Raw genomic sequence first — 23720 nt, 5'->3', positions numbered from 1 at the left:
CTAGTAATATTTTAATGGAAAAAGACTTGATAATTGCTTTGAAAAACTTTGAGGCTCTGGAATTTCTAGGTCTGCACAGCCTGCGGTGAAGTAGCAGAGATTTTTGTCTAACGATATAAAGACTTTTCTGTAGTTTTAGAAGATGATCAGGCTGGAGAGGAGTGATAATTTAGCTGATGATAAGGGGCTCAACTGCCCCTCTTATTCTTGTTTAAAGGTAGGTCCTATTACCTGTATGATGTGTTAGAGTTTGCAGTGTAGACAGTTTGAGAGCCTTATATTTTAACATTATAAGGCCTGAGCCCAAATCCTCAGAAATAGTTTGATTTCTCTAGGCTTAGGGCAGCAGCAAGGATTTATGCTGGTAGATCTATGGTACATGCGCAAACTTCAGGACTTGCTTCTAGTCGATACATCAAAGTAAGCTTGGTTTTTCTTTTATTGCCAGACAACAATTTCCAGGCTTAATTAAGAATTAATAGATGCCACCCATTGAGTCTAAAGTGGTTCAGAATCTGGAATACTTGGGCCAAGAGATGCCAGCACAGAGTTTATTCACAGTCCCACCCACTGAAGTATTTGCCTCCAGTTAGAAAACTAAAAGTCACTATATATTGGGTTTTAGAAGCAGGTGTCTTTGTTTATTTAACGCTTCCAAATTGTCACTGGCTCAAAGTGAAAGAAAATTCCCCGAGCAGCGGGTGGAGCAGCGAGCTGCCTTTGCCTGCTACTCACTGCACATTCCTTGGGCGAACCGCAAAGCGAGAATCCTCTAATACGGTCACAAAGGTTATTATTGCAAGAATGTTAAAAGGGCATTTGTTTTTACTGTTAGTTTTTCAGATGTGCCTGTGTGAACTTGATAAGAGGGAAGCATGAAAAGACACTTTTCTTGGTTTCACTTGACTTTCCCTTTTCCTCCTGTTCTTCTACTGTACTTAATGCTGCATTCCAGAAGAAAAGAAGGGAAATGCTGAAATTCTTCCAAAGTTGCTTGACTTTTTTTTTTTCCTTCTTCTCTATCTAACATTGCTGAGTGCCCTTCATTCCTGGTAGGGTGCGTTTAGTTACCTGCCCATTTAGTGTATTGCATTATTAGGCACTAAAGCTGCCTATTAAAGAACTCCGTGTCTCYGTGTCTGCCTGTGTTAAGAGCATGTTGTCTTTTCCATTCTTGTGTGTCTCTTCCCTTTCTTGCTGGCTTAATGTGGCCAGAGCCTGGGCCTTGTGCTTAAGTGGATGGGTCTTTACCTATTACAGCTGAAACTAACTTGAGTTTCAGAAGAGGCAGCTGAGAGATTTCACGGTGTGCATCACTYGCCGTTATGAAATAGCAGTAAATTCATGTTTCCATGCAGAAATAATGAAATGCARTTAGTGCTTCTGACTTTACCCTGTAGAAGTTTGTTTAAATAATACCAACGTGTTTGTTCTTGTAGCCCCTCGGATAAATGGCCACCCCAAGTTAGACAGGCACCGGGAGCACCCTCCTGGGTATGACAGCTCTTCCACCATGATGAGCAGTGAGCTGGAATCCAGTAGCTTCATTGACTCGGATGATGATGACAACACAAGCAGGTAGGGGGTTGGTGGGGTGGTTCAGTTGKTAAATACTCTCTACATCTGGTTCTCAGCTTCTTGACGGTGTGTCTGAGCTTTCCTTAAACAGATTGAGGAGATGAGGTGCCTCCTATCCCCTCTCCTCTTCCCTCTCTTCTTTCTTGGCATCACCTCTGTTTTTCTGCTAGCTGTGATTCGAGCACTGGTATCCCACTTTGGGATACCAAAGCCTTTTCYAGATCGCTGGTGGCTTGGAGAGGTCTGTAGCTGACACGAGATATAAACAAGGCATTTAAAATTTTACCTAGATGAGAAACAGCAGAGAACAGCAACTCATAAAGGTGACACCTCAGTGTTTGCCGTGTTTACAAACAGATGATTAGCTCAGTGAGTTCAGTGGATGTATTTGTGGTCTTAAGGTTAGTCACTGCTTAAATACCTGTTGAAGAATACCTGTTCTTTCTGATGCTGTTTAAATGCTGAGCCCTTCCAAAGGATTGAAGGGGTAACTCTATTAACAGTGAATATTTTGTCCTGAATTAGCTGTGAGAACCTATTGTGCAGTTCCAGCAAAGTTGCTGACACCTGAAAATACCAAAAGTTAGACCTTAGGATGCTTTGTAGTTGCCTTGGATATTCACGTGCAGGATCAGTGGTACCTGTGGTACTTTCTTAAAGCCTTTAGGGCTTCCAGTCCTCCTTTTCCTCCCACCTTAAAAAAAAGAAAAAAAAAATCTGCAGGTGATTTTGTTTCTTGTGAATAATTGAATTATTTCCATGCAGCAAGATATGCGGTAGGAGAGACTTAGAGCATGCACAAAGAAGCACAGGACTAGACCTAGCAAATACCCATCTATGAATAAAATAAAACTTCCTGTGCCCGACCTGACCAGAAAGAGACTCTTAAAAACTGCTGTGCAGGCCTTTCCTTCCGAGGGCAGGAGCTGCTGGCACCCGAGCAGCCGTCAGACCAGCCCGGCAGGACGGGCGCGCGTAGGAATGCTCCGAGGAATGCGCTGCACACGCTGCCAGCCAAGGGATTTCCTAGGAGGCAAGTGCAGGCACACGGGGAAAGCAGCCGGGCTCCGCGCTGCAGACCGGGAGCTGCCCGGGAGGTCCAAGGGGCCGAGTGTGCTCGGGAGCAGCTCGCGAGCCGTGGCGTGTGGAGCCGCGTAGGACATCGCGCGTGGAGGAGTCGGGAGTGAGGAGCGTTGCTGCCCTGCACGCGAGGAGCTGCTGAGGTTTGCGCTGCTTTAGGAGGGGGTTGACGTTTAGCAAAATTCACTCGGCTGCATTGTTGTGTGTGGCCCAGGGTGTCGTTTCTATAGTGCAGGCGGGTCCCTGTCAGAAGCTCTGCAAGTACCGAGGTAGTTTTATTGATTTTTGGAAACTCAGCAAACAGAATTGTTGTTGCTCTTTCACTTAATCCCTTTCTTTTAGGGGGGATGCAGGAAAAGAGAAAAAGTTTGCAATTATTTTTTTCCCTTTATCTTGCAGTTATGATATAATGGGAAGGTAGTGGCTTCTGCAGGTGGTTGGTGATATTTTGATTGAAGATTGATATAAGATGCTCCCCGTAAGCTTTTCAATAGCTTGCTTCTGCTTGGCTTTTCTTAAGCAAATAAGCATCTAGAACTTGAGCACGTGTGGCTGTAGGGTCACTGTCAGCAACCAACAACTAGTATTCTTATTCTGAAGTAACTGAAATAATTCACTGTGAAAATATAATCTACGTTCATTTCTCACTTTAGAATTAACAGTGGTTCTTTTAAAAATATATGAGTGGCTTTAATTTAACAAATATTTTGTTACTCTTTTTCCTTTGAGGAATGTAGATTTTTCTTTTTAAAAATCTTCCCTGTGGTACTCATAAGCCCTTCTGTTAAAAATACAGGCAGGACTTCGGCCAGCAGGGAGTGCAAGAAATTGGTGCTTATAATTCCTGATTTTTTTCTTCATCTTTGCTCTGTACTTGGAACCTGTTATTTACAAATACACTCACACACACTAGGAGTCTAGCCAGAGCTGCATTGCACATAGTTTTATTAATACAGCTAAAATCACAGCCCAGCTTCTCGCAAGAAGAGAGAAAAAACCTAAGTTGAGTCCTACATTTGTGGTTTCTGTAGTGTAATATAGTTACTCTCTTATTTATTCTTTACTCATGTTTTTCAACACCATCTTCTAATATTTGTCTATGAAGAAGCCAGCATTTAGGCACATAAAAATGTTTCTGTAATGTCTGTTGAGGGTGAACTTTCTGAAACTAATGTGAGAGACTCTTTTAGGACTGGTTSACTGTTAGGTCCTGGAAGATGGGTTAGCTGGGAACACTGGGGAGTTAAACCCGGGTGTTGATGTTCTTCATTCGTGACAATCAGTAGCTTTTTTGAGCTTTGCAGAGCTGCAATTTGGTGTGCATTCCCTGCAGGTTGAGCAGCTCCACCGAGCAAAGCACCTCGTCACGGCTCATTCGGAAGCATAAGCGCAGGAGGAGGAAACAGAGGATGCGGCAGATCGACAGGGTGAGGCTGGCCCGGCAGCTCCAGCAGCAGGGGCTTTGAGCGTGGCATGCAACTTGGGAAGATCATCTGCCCCCTTGAATTCACTGGAAAGACTCCCTTGGCTCCAGGGTGCTCTGGACACCTTAATATTTCCATGGCTCTGCATGTTGGGCAGTCAGGAAGCACGAGGGGTTCGGCTTGGACCGCCCTTGAGAGCTTCACTATGGGAGCTGGCTGGGTGTGTGTCCCTGAGCAGCTTTCAGAGAACGTGCCCATTTCCTCACAGATTCTCAATGAAAAACAGTATTTGGAGGAGGCCACTGTAATGTCTGTATACCTTCCAAACAGAAATGATTCCTCAGTTCCTGATAAAATTGCCTTCAGTGATGCCTTTTATTGCCTGTCTTTGAGCTATTTAAAAACAGAATTCTATTGTATTTTGCAGTCATCCTCGTTCAGCAGCATCACTGATTCTACTATGTCCCTAAATATCATCACTGTCACGCTTAACATGGGTAAGAAATAAGCTTTTAATGATGAATTTTAAATGATCTAAGTGTATTTTTGTCACGATGCAGCAGCCTGTGAACCCATTTGAAAGTTCCCCTAAGTGAAATGACTGCAGTTTGAACAGAAGGCTGTAGCAGTTGAGAGTGGTTGTTCTGTCGACAATCTGTTGCCCACGGTTGGTCCAGCACAGGACCGTTGTGAGTCAGTTGCACAAATAGAGAAGTGTAATTCTTGGCAAGCTCAGGAAAGGAGCTGGAACTGTGAACTTGGGAAATGGTATATTCTTCCTAGGAATGGTAAAGGGTCAGGCTTACTGTAAGGAACAAACAGGGCAGCACTGAAGTTTGTTTTTTTTGCTGCTCATACATTTCTTTGTTTAGCCAGATGGAAACGTTCAGGACTATGAGTCCAGCTTTTTTTCAGTAACACCAAATTCTTTCTGCCTTTCTAAGGTGTGGAAAAACAAACATTGCCTAATGCTGATCATGTGCTTAATTTCTAGGTGTAGACACGTCTTTTCAATGTCATTGCTCTTGCCTATTTTTAAATTCAACTTTTCAGTGTCTGGCCTGAAAAGAACAGTGCTTAGCAATTCTTCCTCGCTGCCGCGAACATGCCAGGCCAGACACAGACCAGAAGAGTAAAGAGCTAATTGTAATAAATCAAGCATGGCCCAGGTGATGTGCTGCGAGAAAGCCATGTACTGATGTAAGGTCTGAAGTAGCCTGGCGATAGCTTTTCACTATCATTCCAATCACCTTGTTTGTTTGTTTGTTTGTTTCCCACCCTCCACTTTCTATCTGTATAGAAAAGTATAACTTCCTGGGGATCAGCATTGTAGGACAGAGCAATGACCGGGGCGATGGTGGCATATACATTGGCTCTATTATGAAAGGAGGGGCTGTGGCAGCAGATGGACGAATTGAACCAGGAGACATGCTTCTGCAGGTTGGTCCATGTCCAAAAATACGTGCTGCTGGCTCATGCATTAGTGGCTTCAGCTCAACCATCCCACCAGATTCAGGGCCCTAACAATCAGTTAACAGAGTTCACCTGTAGCGGGAGGAATGTGTTACATGAAACTCTTAACTCTTTGCCGACACTTTGCTGGATGGTTTATGTGCTCTGAGAATCAAGACATTGCTGCAGCTGCTCAGAAGAATGGAAGCACTTATAAGGCAAATACATTTGGAGCAAATAAGTAAAATGGCTTTTAACTCTCCTGTTGCAAAGCCTGACCTCTGTGTCTTCCAACGTTTCAGGTGAATGACGTCAACTTTGAGAACATGAGCAATGATGACGCAGTACGAGTTTTACGGGAAATAGTCTCCAAGCCGGGGTGAGCTTCTCCCAAAATCTGCTTTGCTTCTTATCCTCCTCACGCAGTTATTACTGCTGAGCAAATGTCAGAAGAGTCAACGTTTTGGTCTGAATAAGCAATCGAGTGTAGCTGCCAATCTCGGCTCTGAATAGGTGAGGCTGATTCCAATTTACCAGCTAAAAGCAACACAAACTAGGAGTTGCCTGGTTTTGTTGGCACTGTTTGTTCCTCTAGTCAGAGCTTTAAAATCCCAGAGCTTATCAGTCAAGTTTTCACCAGTAGTGTTGCTGATAGATGGAAAAATTGAAACAACCTGATACTGGTTCATGCTGAATATACCTTGACTAGCATGACAAAAGCTTTCTCAAAATGTCCTTAACAACTGCCGCATAGGAATAAGTTAATCAAAGGAGTTCACTGTGATCCTCACAGCTTCTACAAGGAAATTCATCCCAGTCTCTTTTCTTTCTTTCTAGACCCATTAGCCTAACGGTAGCCAAATGCTGGGACCCCACTCCCAGGAGCTATTTCACCATCCCCAGGGGTAAGTGCATGTCTGTGCTCCTTGGTGGACTCGTGTAGAGCCTGCAAGACCTCAAACACTTTCAGCTACTCTGACATATGACAAATTTCCTTTCCCTGTTTTTAGTTTGAAGTTTTGATGTATTGTTTGCTTTTTATTTGGAGGCAAAGTCTTAAGATAGCCATCGAGGCCCTTAAGCACCTGCTAAAATTGGAGGAGTCCTTTAGATTTGTGTAGGCCTGGATCGAGCTCTTAGCTGTTTGATGGCTGTATCTGTGGCAAGGTTAGAGGACAGATATTTTTAGTGTTACTAAAGAGTTAATAAACCATTTTAGATTCTAAACTCAGTGACATGGTCAGAATTGTGCATTCCAAAACATTCCCTTACTTCAATCCTGCTGTTTCCTGCAGATCTGATTCCGTTTGCTTGTTTCTACCTTTGTGGTTGTTTTGCAGCAGAACCGGTGAGGCCGATTGACCCTGCGGCGTGGATCTCTCATACCACAGCCATGACGGGAGCGTACCCCCGTTACGGTATGAGCCCCTCCATGAGCATCACCACATCTACCAGCTCCTCACTAACAAGCTCAATTCCCGATTCGGAAAGTAAGTCACACTGCGGCCAGCACAGGGCAGGCGTCTTCTGCTCGGGGCCTGCAGTGCAGAGGTGTGCGCAAAACCGACCCCAGCCACAAGCACGATGAAAACGACAACCACCACAGAACTCTTGAATGTTTTCTTAAATCTCTAAATGCTGTGGGGAGCATAAAACCCTTTCTTTGAAGGTCAGAATTGCACACAGCGATGTCTTGCCATAGTTTGCATTTGGGAACTGGAAGTGGCTTTTGCTTCTTTAAAAGTTTTAAGGCAGGGCTCCAGATTTATCCCCTCAGGTAAACATGGGGTCATCTTCCTTGCATTTGACTGCGGGGTTTTTGTTTGCTTTTATTTTGGTTCTTCTTGGAGATGGGAATCGTTTCTTTCCAGGTAGATAGCACTGGATAATTATGTTAGTATACATTAGGGAGCCTTGCACTGGTATCTGCATAGCCTGTTGTGTGCTTTTCCCTCACATATGTAGTATGGTACAATTCCTTTTTATGGAATTTCTTGAACAGGGGAGAAACAATTTTAACCTCCCACCTGCAATTAAGGTTAAAGTTCAGCCTTTTTTCCTGGTTTGTCTGTCTGTGGCAGTCTCCAGAATAATCGTATCCATATAAACAGTTGAGTTTCCATGACTCTTCATYTTGAAAAATTTTGTTTAAAGTATATGAGCTTTTCCTCTACTTGGTTCTTCCTTTTCTTTCTATTAGAAGTGTAGGATAAACATTTAGTTTGAAATATGTGGCCCTAAGGCAAAGCAAATAAATAAGGAACAGGTATTCCTTAGATGCCTGTCCAGTGAAGTCCTGGTTAAGGAAAGAAGCATTCTTTTTAAATAGGCATAAATACTAGGATCTTGACAGGAAAGTTTTGAACTTTAGACACCATGAATATGTGTCATTTTCCTGTAATACTCATAGGGAAGAGTTTCTTGGAAAGGCAGCCTCTCTATCAGATTGGTTCACCTGTAGCAAGGGAATTTATATGTTTATACAGGGATACAAGTCATGAGGTGGCTTTAAAGTTCTGAGGAGGTGCTAGTTTAGGATGCATTCACTGCAACTCAGGTAACATGCTCAACAAGGCAGGCATGGGGCAGCATCTGCCAGACCCACAGCCTGAATCAGAAAGACTGGTCAGAGCAATTTTTGCTTTTTGTAAGATTTTTCCAGAGATAAAGGATTTAAAAAAAACACATCATTTTAAAGACCAGTGTCTAGTCTATAGACTAGTGTCAGAATCTCTCTCAGATAAATATGTGGCTGAAATGCCAGAGTTCTAATTTTGACTCTTACTTGATGTTGCCTTAGCATCTAAGAGACTACATGAGTGTCTGCCTGTTTTTTTTTTTTTTTTTTTTCCTCTCACCATCTCTGATTTCATAAACTGATAATTGCTTGGAATTATTACCTCACCTTGAATTGAAAGAGGTTTTGTCTTTTTTATAAGAGTAGTAGCCCAGCTTCTCTTTAGGTAGCAGGTGGCAGCTCTGAAGGGGGAATATATCAACAGTAAAAAGCAAGCGGGCCACTTTATGCCATGACTGTTTTACCTTGAGATGTGTTTTTAGGCTTGTTGGTGCTAAGGATTGCTGGAGTTGAATGTATCTGCTGATCACTGTCAAACAGTTAGAGTCTCGCTCTGTTTACATTCCTCTTGAAACATTCATGTATCGGGTGCCTTGGAATATAGTAAAATGATTGAGAAGTGTGGAATGCACAGATCTTCTCAATCATACTTTTTAAAATAAAGTTTTTTGGGAGCAGAACCATGTTTCTGGAGATAGCTTTTCATTTCTATGCCAGTGACATACACCGTTTCCTTTTCTGAATGCAAGAACCCGGGGAATATTCCTTACCTTTACTGCCACCTCTGCTGTTGTTTATTTAATCCCTTTTTCCATGGTTCAGTGGTGTAAACGTTCCTGGAGGCAGCACCGCAGGGCCCTGGGGCAAACGGCACCTGTGAGGGGAACTTTCTGCTGGAAAAGCAGAGTTGGGATAAAGAGGAAGGAGGAGGAGGAGCGAGAGGAAGAGAACACRCATTTATATCCAAAGAGCTGCAGTCAGAGGGGGTCTTTCTGAATGTTCATGTTCCAGTGCAGGATTTCCTCCTCTGGGCTAGAATCCCTGGTACTTGAGGCAGATATAACACCTGGTCTACGGTGTCTGGCTGTAAAAGTGGAGGCAGTGAATTCATGGAGCCCTCTTAGACCAGGGAAAGGGTGTTTCAGGTTTCTTATTTTAAGTACTGTGAATGTCTTCTGCTTTGCTCTGTTTATTCAGCAAGGCCAGGAGAATGTAAATGAATCAAGTAACTCTGCTTTCCATCTGAGTAGCTTCCTTTTGCTTTCTGGCCTCTGGATCAAAACTGAAGTTCTGTCATCTGAAACATTTGCACRGTCACATCCACATTAGTGATTGAGTACCTGAGGTTTTGGGGCCATATAAATCAGCATCACACAAGTCAGATTATTCTATGTTAGTTCTTTATTTTTTCAGGTTTCCAGGAAGATGAAGTTTATTGCTGCCTACCTACATAAATCGATTTCTGATTTTTTTTTTTTTCCAAACATGTTGCTTTTTGCCACTAACCAAACTAACTTTAAAAAGCAAGAGCAAAATTTTATTGTCTATTCAGACTTTAAGGTGTTGGAACTTCATGCGTAGATGGCATGTGATATTTAAAGTGTATTCGCAGTGCATGTACCAAAGGAAGCACTTTCAGTTTTCATTGTTTCATGCTTGCACCTTCTATCAGAAACTCGAGTTGCTGGAACGGAGCAAAACTCRTTCCTTGGGAAGTGGGTGAGCTGGGAGAAGGGTTCGGAATTCTTCCTGGAGCTGGGTCTGACCTATGGCCCTGGGCAGGGTCTGGTTTTTGAATGGGGAGGATGCTCTGTGGGACATCCAAAGAACACAGTCCTCTGGACAGACAGATTCACCCCCTGAACTGCCAGTGTGAGAGGCCTGTTTGCCTCCAGATGTGATAAATGAGGATTTTGTTTTAAAGGAACCAGACTCCAGAGCAGGCAGTTCAGTTCAGCAGGGTGAACCTGGGCCCTCTTGTTGTGGTTTTCTAATAAGAAATCACCAGGGAAGTGTCTGGTGAGCCAGCTCTGCCCACAAGGGAGTCTGAAGTATGGACAGGGCAGTGAGGRCTGAAGCATTTGGGAAGAGCTTTTCTAAGTCCAAAAGGAAGATGCTGGGGGAAAGAGGGTTTTTGCTGTTAAATGAGTTGATGGCTCATTTAAGACTGGCAGCACTGAGAGCCTGGTAAGTTTTTGTTTTGTTTTTTTTTCTTTTATTTTTAAGGGCATCCACCAGCCTTCAACTTGGTATGGAAGCTTTCTCTTCTAATTTAAATGCTCCCCAGTTATGGCCCTGTCCAAGCATTAATAAAACAAATAGGGATTGATACCCACTTGAGACATGGTCATTTTCTTTCTGCAGAGGCGTATCCTGATGATAAACCCCAAAGTTAAAGCACAGGCCAAAAGACCTTGCCCTGAAGAGGTCTGCATATAGATATAGTGTTTTGAACCTCTGGGTGGGCAAGGGTTATTAATGGCAATTAGAAATGAAAACCTTAAAACTCTTGGGGTTTTCTTTTTGAAAATCTTAATGCATTGTGGACTGAAACAGTGCAGGGCTGGTCTGTAGTGGGTTGGTGGATTCAGGATGTGCAGGGACGCAGCATCTCAACAACTAAACTGGTTTCTGAGTCAATTTCTGGAGAATTGGTGTGAATGCTGTAATTGCTGCCCTTGCTAAGGGTGCGCTTGTGTTTTGCTTCACTCAGACAAGCTGAGAAGCTCTTGTGAGAGGTGGTTCGTTTCAGAGAAGCATGTAACGTTTTTCCTTTTAGAATTGGAAGAATCTCCCTTAACTGTGAAGAGCGACATGGCTACTATTGTCAAGGTTATGCAACTACCGGACTCAGGCCTTGAAATCCGGGACAGGATGTGGTTAAAAATTACCATCTCCAACGCAGTAATAGGTAAGCAGATCAAAGATGAGCTGGGGGTAAACCTGGGGCATTTTAGAAATAGGCTGCAGAAACTTTATATGTAATTTTGATTTGCCTGTCACCTGTTATATTCCCTGTGCTGGGTATTTCCTTGGTACAGGGAAGAACCAGTCACTCAGTTGAGCCTGGGATTGAGCTCCTGACTTAAGCTCAGAAGGGCAGCAGGTTTTGTAATTCTAATCCTAGACAGCTGTGCAACCTTAATAAAACACTTAAATTATATTTCATATTACCAAAGGTAGTCTGCCTTTGATCTGAGACTATCCTGTGACGCAACCTGTTTTTGTATTGACAYCCAGGTCTCTTGACAATCCAGCATCTGCCCAGAGGAAAGTGACTTTCCTACCAATTCTGTTCTGTAAATCCTAAGTCATTTCCATGAGTGTGATTCAGAAGGGATTCAACAATTGAACAGTAGCATTTTCTCAACATTTATTTGTTGCTATTGTTAAATGTAGTATTCGGCTTGGGTGCAAGATAATTCTGTGCTTTCTTAATTAACGTTTGGTGTTGATATGAATTGTTAAAAGGCTCTTTACGGCAAAGTTTAGTAGCAGACTGAATAAACTGCTGATGAAAATGACATTTTAAGCTCTTTGCAGCAGGATACTTACATGCTTGTATTTGTGTTCAGCTCAGCACAGCAGCACTGCTAGCTCAGAATAAAAAAATGCACTTGGATGCTTCAGTGTCTTCTCCTCATTTCAGGAGCAGATGTGGTTGACTGGCTCTACACACACGTGGAAGGCTTCAAAGACCGACGGGAGGCTCGAAAATACGCCAGCAGCATGTTAAAACACGGCTACCTCAGGCACACTGTGAACAAAATCACCTTCTCAGAGCAGTGCTATTATGTCTTTGGGGACCTCTGTGGCAGTAAGTTCCCCGGGGGCCTGCGAGGGCCGAGCCGCGCGTTGCCGTCTGCTCCGTGCCGCAGTGCGTCCCGTGGCGCTGTTCCCTGTTTGCTGTTCCGTGGCAAACGGTTGACGGTTCCTGTTGGATGTAGAGCACCTGGAAAAGAAGGATGGACTCATCAAACAGGACATGGTGCTGGGGCTCGAGAAAGCAGGGTTGCTTTCTTGGCCCATACTTTGGGCTTAGCAGTTCCATTCAGCTCCCAGCCTATAAAATGAGGATGATTCTCCCCCGACGTACAGAAATGCAGTACTGCAGTGCTACTGTCTTGCGTGTTTGCCCTCCCATGTGTGGTATTTTGAGTGAGCTCTGGAGATTGAGTCCATCATACCAAGTGCTAGGTCAGACCTTGTTAATGTTCAGGAATCAACTGCAAGTGAAGAAAAACACTTTTCACCTCTTCTTTCCTTTCCAGATATGGCTGCCCTGAACCTGAACAATGGTTCTAGCGGAGCCTCGGATCAGGATACGCTGGCGCCGCTTCCGCACCCTGCTGCTCCTTGGCCTCTAGGCCAAGGATACCCCTATCAGTATCCGCTGCCCCCTCCGTGTTTTCCACCAGCGTACCAAGACCCAGGGTTCAGCTACGGCAGCGGCAGTGCGGGGAGCCAGCAAAGTGAAGGTAAGCTGGTGAATCCGGCATGTCACTCCACAGTTACCATTATCCCCGGTCATTTGCTTGAGCTCCCTCGTATTGTTTGTGCTCCTGTCTCGTGGTTTGCGTGTGTCCTCCGCGTGGGTTCGGCGTGTCTGCGTCGAATCCACACTGTTKGTGTGCGTGTGATGGAGTCAGCCTTTCAGCCCTGGCCTGAAACCAGGGGCATTTTAACAAAATCAGTGCTACATGCTGCCTAATTGACATGGTCGTTTTGTATCCTGTACRGAATGCCAGGGGGGGAAGCAGCTCCGAGCTCCTTATTGTATCCAGGCTGTAGCTTTCTGCTCAACAGCAGCATATGGAAAACTAGTGCTCAAATAATGCTGATCAGGCATGAATGACTCAATCCTTGTTGAACAGATGCATAAATATTAGCATTGCCTCTCTTTTTAGAGGATGGAGCCTTTGCCGTCAGTGGAGGCTACAGTCACTCGGTRCAGCTGGAAATCAGGCCACAGGTTGCTGATGGAAAAGGGATTAGAACCAAGGTGCTCTTGGCTTTCGCTTAAATACACAGGGTGAATCACCCTCCTCGCTTGTGGGAGACAAGTGTGAGGCAGCCAGGCTGCTGGTTTACAGGGCTGAAATGCTGCTCACAGGGAGGAGAGTCGTCTTTGTAATATATGTTAGGGATAAAAAGGTAATACTGCATGGATTAAAAACCTGACCTCCTCCTTTTCTGCTCTACGATCATGTTATGATCCATTTTTAAAATTTAGTGAGTAAAAATGGTCTATTTTATAGCTGTCCAGGCAATACCCACTACAAAAAAAAACAAAACAAAACAAAACAAAAAAACCAAAACAAAACAAAACAAAAAACCCAAGCCAACAGGAAGAAGAACGCATTTCTAAATGGAATTTTGCTTTTGAAAATGCTGCCAATAAAGAATAGGTGAGAATTCTCTGTGCTTCTGCAGCCAACATCCAATACCTTGGGTGCAGCTTCTTCACATTTACTGCAACCAGTTTGATTGTTACAAATTMGGGCAAAAGAGTCCCATGACAGGGCCTTTTTTTTGTAAAATTTTAGCACTGCTACTTCCCACCTTATCCCCAGATAGGACTCCTCCATGAGGAGCTCACAGTAATATCCAGAAGCTTTAGAGCTGCAGGCTGGTTGTGTTGGGAGAGATTTGGCGTCTTTGGCAGCTGGGTCCATGGGCAGTAGACCACTGCTGCTGGAATGGGAAAGGTTGGGAATTTTATCCATGCAACCTGTGTTACCAGCTAAGAAAGCTGTGTGAAAGACATCAGGTGTGTTCAATTTTGAAGAATTTCAACTCTTTCCTTGTTTTGGAAACTACACTGCTGTGTTGTTTCTTGTTTTGTAACTGTTATTCCCTTGTTTTGTTCTGAGCAAGCATTAGACTGAAGGATTCATAAAGGAATGGCTGACTCTAGGGGATTGGTAAGCTTCAAACGCCTCCATAATAATACTGAGTTCACAGCATGATCATTTAGACTCCTGTGACCCAAATGTTTAGCTGTATTTTTATTTTCTTTTATTTTCTTTCAAATGGTCMTGGGTGCTCTGCCCGTCCCAGTGATCTAGTCCTGTGGCATTAGCAGAGTGACCTGTTGGAGCTCGGTGTGACTGTGCCGTGCTGAGGAGCCCTTGGGGACGGGCAGTGGACGTGGAGGAGGGCTCACGTTGAGGATGGTTTGAACAGCTGGGCCAAAGGCAGCAGGGTGCCTCGGGGGACAGAGGATGTCAGCTGAGGAAGAGGGAAAGTAATCCGGGAATTTTCTCCCACTGTAACCAGTGGGCTGCACTGGAGACAGTAGGAGTTGTTTACCCTTCCAAATTAATTTAARTAAAATTGCATCTATTAGGAGCATCCTGCATAATTTTAAAAACCTGCTAGATAATTATATATACGGAGTCATCTCAGAGCAATTCAGCCCATAACCTTTGTGAAGCATTCCCAGCAGCAAAGCAGTGTGGATCCCAAGGGTTTGAGGCCAGCAAAAGGACAGCGTTTAACTGAGCATGATCTGGCCCTAAGTGTGCCCGGGGTGCCCGAGAGCAGCACAGGGGAGATCAGACCCTTTGAAAAGCACATGCCAGTGGAGGAGAGCAAAGACACAGACAGCTGAAATCAGCTTAAACCAAACAGGATTTGGTCTGAGATTTTGGTCTCCTGACTCATGAGCCAAACCAAGCGAGGTTTGATTTGGCTCGTGAGTCAGGAGACCAGGATCTGCTGCTACCTGCAGGCTTTGCTCCTGCCCTGCGCACGAGGAGCAGTTTGGGCTCGTGGGCTTCAGGCAGCAGTTCAGAACCGGCGTTTGCTTTTGGTACAGCCCCTGGAGGTGTCAGTGTGGACCCGTGCATGGCACACGTTTGTCAGCTTTCTTCTACCAGTTGTCACCGCTAATGCCATCCGTCATCAGTAGCGCGTCGAGGCCTGGGTTTGCCATCCTTGTGGTCACCTCTGGACCTGCGGCGTTTTGCTGGGCGTCGGTGCGCGGAGCCAGCGGCGGACTCGAGATAACCCTGCCTTCCCCTTCTCTTCTCCCCGTGCATCCCTCCCGCCGCAGGAAGCAAAAGCAGCGGCTCGAACCGAAGCACCAGCGAGAACAGCAGGAGGGCCCTTGGCCGGGACAAGGAGCGCAAGTCGGCGGGCAGCGGCAGCGAGTCGGAGCACACGGCGCGCAGCGGGGGCAGCGGCGGCGCGCGGCGCGAGCGGCCCCTCAGCCAGCTCAGCCACCGCAGCCACCTCTCGGCGGCGCCGAGCGACAGGAGCCACCAGAGCCACCACTCGTACGGGCCCCCGGGCGTCCCCCCGCTCTACGGCCTCCCCAAGGCGGCTGCCAAAGTGTACGGGACGACGAGCGGGCCGCCGGGAGGGCCGCCCGTGAGGGAACTGAGCGCCGTGCCGCCGGAGCTCACCGGGAGCCGGCAGTCCTTCCAGAAGGCCATGGGCAACCCCTGCGAGTTCTTCGTGGACATCATGTGAGAGGAGGCGCCCCGGGACTCGGCCGGCGGCGCGGGGGCTCGCCCGGCGCTTGAGAGGAGCAGCTCGGCTGTCTTGCATGTCACGCCTTCCTGGTTTGCAATTGTGTGTTGCAGAAAACAAAACAAAAAAAAAACCAACAAAAAAATCACATAAAAACAAAAGACGAGCAAAAAAATAACCTCCTGGGATTGTTACGTATCAGCACATTGAGATATCAGCATCTTTTTCTGTTCTCTTTTGTTTTTTTTCTCTCATCCCTTCTTGTTTCAGGCTGTGACTGGCAGTGTATGCTCACGTTATGGTCTTTGGAAATTGTGGCACCTGCTTTCAGTGCAATTAATGTTGTTTGGGTTTTGGCTGATGCAAGGACTAATATTTTATAGAACTTMCAAATGTCCTGTACGCATAGTAGCACCTTTATTCCCCCCTCCACAGTCCCTTTTTCTCCTGCAAGAACGAGGTGGCTGTTGGGGATCTTGGATCTTTGGATCTTCCCCGTAATGATGTTTCTGGTTGCCCARTGCTCTAGAGAGCAGATACAGCACCTGCAAGTGCATGTGCAACATGTGCTTGGAAAAGATCAGTGCCCAGACAGACAAAACTCTGACTGCCTTCGTCTGCCGACAAGGGAGTATAAATCAATTTTATTTTATTTTTAGGATGTTACCCTATCAAGGGAGCGGTAGAGTCTTGCTGCTGTGTGCGTTCATTGTGCAGACCTTGCAATGTTTCATTTGGTGTCACAGTGGTGACGCTGTCACTGCAGGCTCTTCCCGGGCATTTCAGTCATGTTCCTGCTGACAGACGTGTCCATTCTCTTCTTGCTCACTCGTTTTAGCTGTTTCCACGTAAGTAGGACAATTGCTGCTACCTCATTCTGCTGTTGTAGCTGCAGCCCTGCCCTTGTGCAGGGGATACCTGTCTGAGCCTGGCAGAGAGGAAGGTGAAGCCTTCCTGCTGCTGGGATGTGGGTGTGAGTTTTGGTCACCTCTTTCCTTCCATTTCTGAATGGTCTAATTCCTTTCCCCCCCCCCCAACTTCATCTCTGCACTGAAATAGAAGCCTGGAGGTGGCTAATCCCAATTGCCTTCTCACCCAAGGGGACACACATTGGGCATAGATGGGAGCTACCTGTTAGCAGAGAGGCAGGGGGTGTTTTGCGAACAAACTTACAGGGATTGAATCTTTATACCTGAGCAAGACCCTAAAGATCAGGCTCCTGCTGGGGAGCTYTGGCTTGAGAAATGCTGTGTTGCATCTCCCCAAGATTTCCCTGCTGCCTGGTTTTGGCTCTGAGGCCATGCGCGCTTATAAAATGTGCTCAGGAAGCCTTTCTGAAGCTTATGAAGCTTTTCCAAAAGCATCTGAGTCCGGGGGTGTTAAGAGCACACTCCACACCTGGGTATGAGGGCTCCTCTAATAGGAAATAATCCATAAATCTGCAGCCATGTAGTGGCGTTCRGCAATGGGGCTGTGCCTCAGTTAAGTCTCCTTTCAGATATACCACTTTCTGACAGGTTTTAGGACAGGTGCTTTAAAATCAGTCTTTATATAAGCATTTTCTTCCCCAAAAAGAAGCTCCTTTCTGTTATGTTCTGTGCTTTCCAATATGAATGTCAGAAAAGTGCATCTTTTTCACTGCAGACGTGTAGCTTCACGTTCCTTGGGCACCCTGAAAAAGCACTTTCCAAACCATCCCTTCTGTATGTTGTTCATTCTGGTGTGTCTTGCCCTTTTCTTCCTACTCTCTTTACAGATCTGTGTGTATATAGGAAGATCCCCCTTTTACAAAACTCACAGGAACCTTTCCAAGTGTTTGTGTTAACTTGGAGGTCTAAGACTTATTTTTGAAAGGAATCTGGGCMTTTGGGAAATATCGCCACTCCCATGAGGTACCCAAATTATTGAGCTTCTAAACCAGCTGAGTGTTATTGGGCTTATTGCTCACCAAAAATCCCCCTAAAGCAGTATTACATTTTAGACAGTGGTGCTTTCCTTATAATCTATTTTATAATCCTTATTATAATCCTTACAATAAGGAAATTATAATTTCCTTATAATCTGTCTGCTGGGCTATCATGGATTGCAAATTGGGTGATGATTTTATTCAAAAACGTGACCCTGTCTAAAGCTTGACTGTGCAACCATATTCCTTCTTTTTCTTTCCTACTTCCGCCAGAAACTCGGCAAAGACACCAGCCCAATCCAATAGACCGTTGGGAAGACTGACATTTAAAATAATGAAATAAATCAGGGTAAAATTCTCTGTCTCCTGTGTCTCTAAAGACACCGTTATGGAGCCTGTGACTTTACTGACAATCACTAGTGGATGTACATTTAAATCAGCTTTTCTGATCTCTTACTATGTTTTGTTTTTTTTCTGATCTGCTTTGTCTTAAGGCAGAACTTAGGGGACAGAAAGCAAAGACTGTMATTTTAATAAGGTATTTGCAGAAGGGCACAGCCTGAGCACCCGCAGGAGCCTCGCACCTTTGGAAGAGCTGCAGTATACATTGCAGTGTGCAGTATACGTTACCTGCTCGCTTTTGTGCCTGTGTGCGTGTTGTGCTGTTGGCAGAAGCTGTGCTGTGCCCTGTGGCGTTTGCTGCTCTGTGCAAATGACTGTTTCTGTACTTCTCTGTATRTGGGTAACTCCCAAACGAGGCTGACGGTCCCTGACGTAGGTGTGGGAAAGTGCTTGTTGCAGAGGAAATCAGGCTGCTAAATTGGGCACTTACTGGCTAGAAAGCCCTGTGTGACCTGAACAAGCTCCAGCCAAAATCAGGCATCTATTCTGGGCAGAATATTAATTGCTTAGAATGTACCCACAGATGTGCTAATGGCTGGCGAATATTGCAGAGTGTGTCGAGCGTGCTGCCTGTGAAGAGCAAAATGTTATCTGTGCCCCTTCTGTGAACGCTGCAGCGCATCAGGGCCATCGTGTGAGCAAAAAGGCTGATTTCTGTGTGAGCAAAAAGGCAAATTCTTGTGTGAGCAAAAAGGCAGATTCTTCCTGCTCCCTTGTAGTCACCGATGAGCTCCGGCGGAGGGGCTGGTTTCAGTGAGTGGAAAGCTAAGTCACTGCTCTCTCTTCCTTTTCAGAAGTGAATGAGGACAGGAGATTTCCCAGCCCCTGTCCGTGCCTCTGTATTTCTCTGTGTAATATGGAGTCCTTAACTGCAAGTGCCACTCRAGTTCAGGAAGTTACTCAAGGTAGAAAGTAACCTGTGCCAGGTGGAAAAGAATAAGGCTGGAGTCCTGTAAGACTGTTGCTTACATGAGGGCCTGACACAGAGCTGTAATTTWTGTGTCAAGTAACTGGCACTGGCTGGACTCTAAAATGTGAGATCTACCCCTAATTTTACCATGAGAGGTAATGAGGTTGCTGGACAAGGCAGTCGAATAACCTCATGCAGGACACCTAAATGGTGGACGTTTTTATAATTCTGCAAATAAGACTTTCAGCATCTGCCTGTGCTCTGCAGTGAGCTCAGTACTCGTGCCTACCTGCCCACAGCTTTCTACAAGGACTAACAGGTGCGTTTGGAAGATCATAGAAAATAAACGTGCAAAATAAACAGTTTGGGATGACCCCTCCTAGCCAMACATGGGAGGAAGGCATCTATTAACTTTCTGAAATTCAATGTTTTGGCAAAAAGCCCTGCTGTTGTCTTTGACSTCCCGTTAAGAAACTCAACTTTCAAAGCAAAAAACTTCTCCAAGGTTACAGTCCCCTAGACACTTTATCCAAAGGTATATTGGATGGCAAGCAATGATGCACAGACGTTGACTTTTGATATTATTTTTGTTCTATTTGAATGGGCAGTTCCATCTCGAAACTGACAGCTCATGAGTTGATGTAATTGTTTTTGTTTTGCTTTTAACTGGATTGTAATGATATTGACTTAAAATTATTAATTCTAATCAGTGATTAGAAATACCTGTAAAGAATTTTATGTACAGTAGAGGAAGAATGTTACATGATTTTAAATAATGAAAACCCAGACTATCGCCTATTCTAGAATTGGTTCTACTCAAAGAGTGACCTCTTACTAGCATGGTCTGCACTGTTCCTGTTAAATGTCTATTGCATAATTGAATTCTTTTTTTTTTTGTAGATATTGTATTAAAAACCCAAGTGTCTATATAGTTAATATATAGCTGCTTATGTGTAAATGCTATTTTAAAGACTAAAAAGCTTTTAATTTTATGTGATAACAGCAACGTGTGTCTTCAGTTCTTTGCACTACTGCATTACCTTTTATTCTGGAACGGTGACGTGTTGCTTAAATCTTGCTGTCGTGGTGTTTTGTTCCCCTGCCCATGAGGAAGTTGCATCCTCTTTACAGGAGAAGATTGCTCCAGAACTGAGACTAGGAAGCTTGGAGTTCTGGGCTTTAATGGTAGGATCATTAGGATGCCACTTTGCAGCCTAACTGGTAAGCCTTAAAGCCCAGAGATTGGGCTGAGCTTTAGTATAAGGGTAGCCGTGCCCATGGAAGGTGTGAGTATGTGCAGTTCCACCAGGTGAGTTCAGTTAAGCCGCAGCAACTGCATTAAATGACCTAGAAAAATCAGACTTGAGTAAAACATCCCCAGCTTTTGCACCGAGGGCTGTGCAGCTCTGGGGCCTCCTCTGCTGCTCGATGGGACAGGGCCATCTTACAAATCTGAATGCAAGTAAGAGATGCTTGTTCTTATTCAGACTATTCGGCTTTTTTTTCTGCTTTGCAGGTTGTCCAAATGGGAAGAAGTGTTTCTCTCTCTCTCTGGTGATTTTGGCATGGATTTTGAGGTAGGAGGGACATTTTGCTGTGACATTTGATAGTATGATTTGCATTTCATTTCCGTGCATCTTATCTGCACTTCCATGTTCTTTGCAAATACGTGTTACTGAAATTCAAATGAGTGAACGGACGTTTGAATGGGCAGTGCACAACTCGTGTCATGCAGGCAGCTCCCTTTACACCTCAGAATGATTTCTATTTCCCAGCAGATCTTGGGCAGTCTTGTTAAATAGAACTCAAGAGATGCAGAATTACCACGGAAGAATTTGTTTAGCAAGGTGCATTAAACGCATAACTCTACGCTCGGTAGTCAAATTCGCAGCAATGTTCTGCGRGAGGTATCGCTCGCAAACCACGGGCCCCAAAAGGTCTCTAAGTGGTGTAAGAGTCACTCACAGGAAACTATTTGCTCCTGTTCCTTCTCTGAAGTGAGATCCCCTACGCCCTGCMGGACTCTGCTGCAGGAGGCACTTCCAGGGAGGGGATTTTGTCCAGAATGTTCAAGCTCCCTCTAGCGAAGCTGCTTTCACAGCCTCCAAGTGCAGCAGTCGCTGCCTGGGCAGGTTTTAGTTCTGCATTGGATGAATCCAGAAGCAGCGACAGCAGCGAGACGCTGAACTTGCCCCAAGCCACGTGCAGGACCTTAGCAGCAGGAAYCAACAGAAGGGGCTAAAAACGACATTGTTCAGAGACAGGGCAAGACACCAAGAAAGCAAATGTCACTAAGCAATAACTTCTTYAGATGAGTAGCATAGAAACATACAGGAAATGGTGTCTTTTACTTGAAGCACACTCTGCACAGACTGGTTATTTAAAAAAAATCAACTTTTTTTTATTTCCACATGGTAACACTACCATTTCGGCATTAAACCCGCAAGAGACRTAACATTTTTCACTTGACACAGAACAACAAAGCACTTTAAGAAACTTCAATCATATTGTAATACTTAATGCCCTATACATATGAGACAGCATGAGATGCAGTTTGTAACATGAAACTGCTCCATTCTATTATTTAGATTTATCTTTTTATTTTTTTAAGGTGGTCTTGGCATAAAGGGAATGATATTTATGATACTGTAGAAGAGCAATTAAATCTCCATTTAGGATGTGCAAGGAAACTAATTTTTCTATGTTCAGGCAAAAAAACCCCACTGTTGACAGATAGTAGTCAGCATAGGGGCTCCGTCACCAACTTCACCTCATCCATGGCGTTTCTCATGTTTGGGTTCCTATCTGTCCATTACATAGATTAATTAGACCCTGCTAGTGAAAGGCAAGACAGGAATATAGGACACCACAAAATGATGTTCCTTCAGCAACACAAGAAGGAAATCATTCCTGCAGAGGATGCTCTTCAGAGGAAAGTTAAGTTTGATGATGAGTTAAGACTAATTCCATGGCATGATGGTGATTTCCCAAATCATGCAGTTTCAAATTAGTCCAAGTGCCTCTGATTTGAGATACAGACAAAATATATAACAAAATTTGTGCGATTCTCACAAGCGTTCCAAGTATTCATGTCTTWTAAAAATAGCAGTATAGTGTTTTTTCAGCTCTTAGAAAGCAATGTAAACTTCATTTAATGTCCTTCATTATATATACACGTGTATATATACACATATGTATATAAATATACAGTGTTTCATGCATAGAAGTCACTTGCACTGATTGGAAGCCATACGCTTCAGAGCAGTGACTTAGAGCATAAATTCAGATTTCTCCTGTCAGAGATAGTTTCTGTAGGCATATGACATTCATTTAAGAAAACAAAACATGAAAACACAATTTAGAAGTGCAGCTTGAAAACATATAAATTAATAASAGGTTTACCTGGATATATAATGGTGTAGTGCATACTGAAAGTTGCTCTGAGTCCCATGATGCATAAAATATAGAAAAGTAATGAGCAGGGGAATGTACATTGAGAGGATGTTCCTGCTTCATGCAGCTGTATGCAAAGGAAAGCTAGTATCTTTTGGGAACAAAATGCAACACCATCTTTAAAACTGGGTACTACAGAATGAGCAGCAATCATGGGCTGAGTCTGTGGCCAYTGGGAAAAGTGCTTCCTTTCAGAGACACATGATCTGTATCACGTTTTTGGCTTTAAACATAACACAGAGCAAAAGCTCCCATCTATTCGGGGAGCAACTTCTAAAGCAAGTGGCAAAGTGAGCTCATGTGCAGAGAAATAGTTCAGGGTATAGCAGGGCTGGAACACCTGAGTTTAATGCATGAGTTTTAGGCACGGGAGATCCCAGCTACTGCTGTCAACGCACAGAAGTGGCTAAGACTGCTCATTTTGGCTTAAAAAAAACCCCAAAACAACGCACCTCTACAAAACCTAGCTGGAGTTCTGAAGGAGGAAGAAGGAAAGAAACTCTTTTAAGCAAAGTGTTAGACTTCCTGCATAGCTAAGGCAAAATGTGCATGAGTATTGTATGTGTGTGTGTGTGTGTGTGTGTGTGTGTATATACACATATATTTTTTTCTTAGGAAGTGAGGCATCTTGGATAGATTTGCCAGCCTGTTACCTCTGTACTGAAAAAGGAAAGAAGTGCCCCAGGGTGCGAGCAGCAGTTAGTTCGTGTGTGACAACAGCCTTCCCTGGAGGAGCCACGAGGACTTSTGTGGGTCCGTGCATGCGCTCAGGGCAGGTCGAGCAGCTCGTGCTGGGCGTAGAGCTCCTCGGTGATGCCGTAGACGCTGCAGATGTGGGGCAGGGCCTCGGCCAGCATGGCCACGGCCTCGTCGGGGCCGCCCACGTTCATGGTCTCCAGGAAGGCGTTGCGCGAGGGCAGCGCGCAGAAGGCGGCCGTGGCCACCTTGCGGATGACCCACGGGTGGTAGCGCGCCAGCGACGCGTTGTACGAGTCCGTGCAGATGGCCGACGTCTTGGAGTCCTCGCGGCTCGTGCGCAGCCCCTCGAGGAAGAGCTGGAGCCAGCGCAGGGCGCGGTGCAGGCGCAGCACCGTGCGGCAGCCGGAGTCGGGGTGCTCGGCGCGCCGCTGCGTGTCCACCAGCCCGTGCGCCACCTCGTAGCGCACCATGGACTGCAGCGTGCGGTACTCGTCGCGCCGCGCGCCGCTGCAGTAGCGCTCCATGATCTGTATTTTGGCCAGCGCGTCCTTGGAGACGAAGGAGAAGATGGCGCCCAGGCTGTTGAGGAACCTGCGCGAGGGAGAGAGCCGCGCGCGTCAGCGGCCCCGCCAGCGCCGCCGCRGGGCCGCCCCTCACTCACCGGATGAGCCCCCGCCAGCCGCGCAGGTAGGGCCCGAGCAGCACGTCCCGCTGCTCCGTCACGCAGCCCTCGAAGGCGACGAGCACCTCGCGCAGGCAGAA

General features: G+C 45.3%; 2 protein-coding genes across 4 annotated transcripts in view; one reads left to right on the top strand and one right to left on the bottom strand.

Annotated features, from left to right (window-relative positions):
- DVL1 (dishevelled segment polarity protein 1) overlaps positions 1-16132 on the top strand; it is a 35973-nt gene extending 19841 nt beyond the window's left edge. Inside the window, exons 5-15 of one of the 3 annotated variants that reach the window (XM_026050950.1) lie at positions 1440-1578; positions 3992-4085; positions 4510-4579; positions 5383-5522; positions 5837-5913; positions 6372-6439; positions 6878-7024; positions 10892-11023; positions 11762-11929; positions 12384-12590; positions 15170-16132. In XM_026050950.1, coding sequence (XP_025906735.1) covers positions 1440-1578; positions 3992-4085; positions 4510-4579; positions 5383-5522; positions 5837-5913; positions 6372-6439; positions 6878-7024; positions 10892-11023; positions 11762-11929; positions 12384-12590; positions 15170-15588 — 1661 coding nt within the window. In that variant the 3' untranslated portion in view covers positions 15589-16132. Of the gene's footprint in view, positions 1-1439; positions 1579-3991; positions 4086-4509; positions 4580-5382; positions 5523-5836; positions 5914-6371; positions 6440-6874; positions 7025-10891; positions 11024-11761; positions 11930-12383; positions 12591-15169 lie in introns of all 3 variants that reach the window. The other 2 variants (XM_026050951.1, XM_026050949.1) reach the window with 2 other exon arrangements.
- A 5526-nt stretch (positions 16133-21658) lies between these two features.
- CPTP (ceramide-1-phosphate transfer protein) lies at positions 21659-23717 on the bottom strand (the record flags this gene model as incomplete). The annotated part of the gene is made up of 2 exons (XM_026051083.1): positions 21659-23549; positions 23620-23717. Coding segments are annotated over 2 exons (621 nt in total), but the record flags the coding sequence as incomplete, so codon positions are not given.
- Positions 23718-23720: the final 3 nt, after the last annotated feature.

The sequence above is a fragment of the Nothoprocta perdicaria genome, unplaced genomic scaffold (assembly GCF_003342845.1).
Source record: "Nothoprocta perdicaria isolate Ctin4 unplaced genomic scaffold, notPer1 scaffold_72, whole genome shotgun sequence".
Classification (NCBI taxonomy): Eukaryota; Metazoa; Chordata; class Aves; order Tinamiformes; family Tinamidae; genus Nothoprocta; species Nothoprocta perdicaria.
This window is presented reverse-complemented; position numbering and strand designations above follow the sequence as displayed.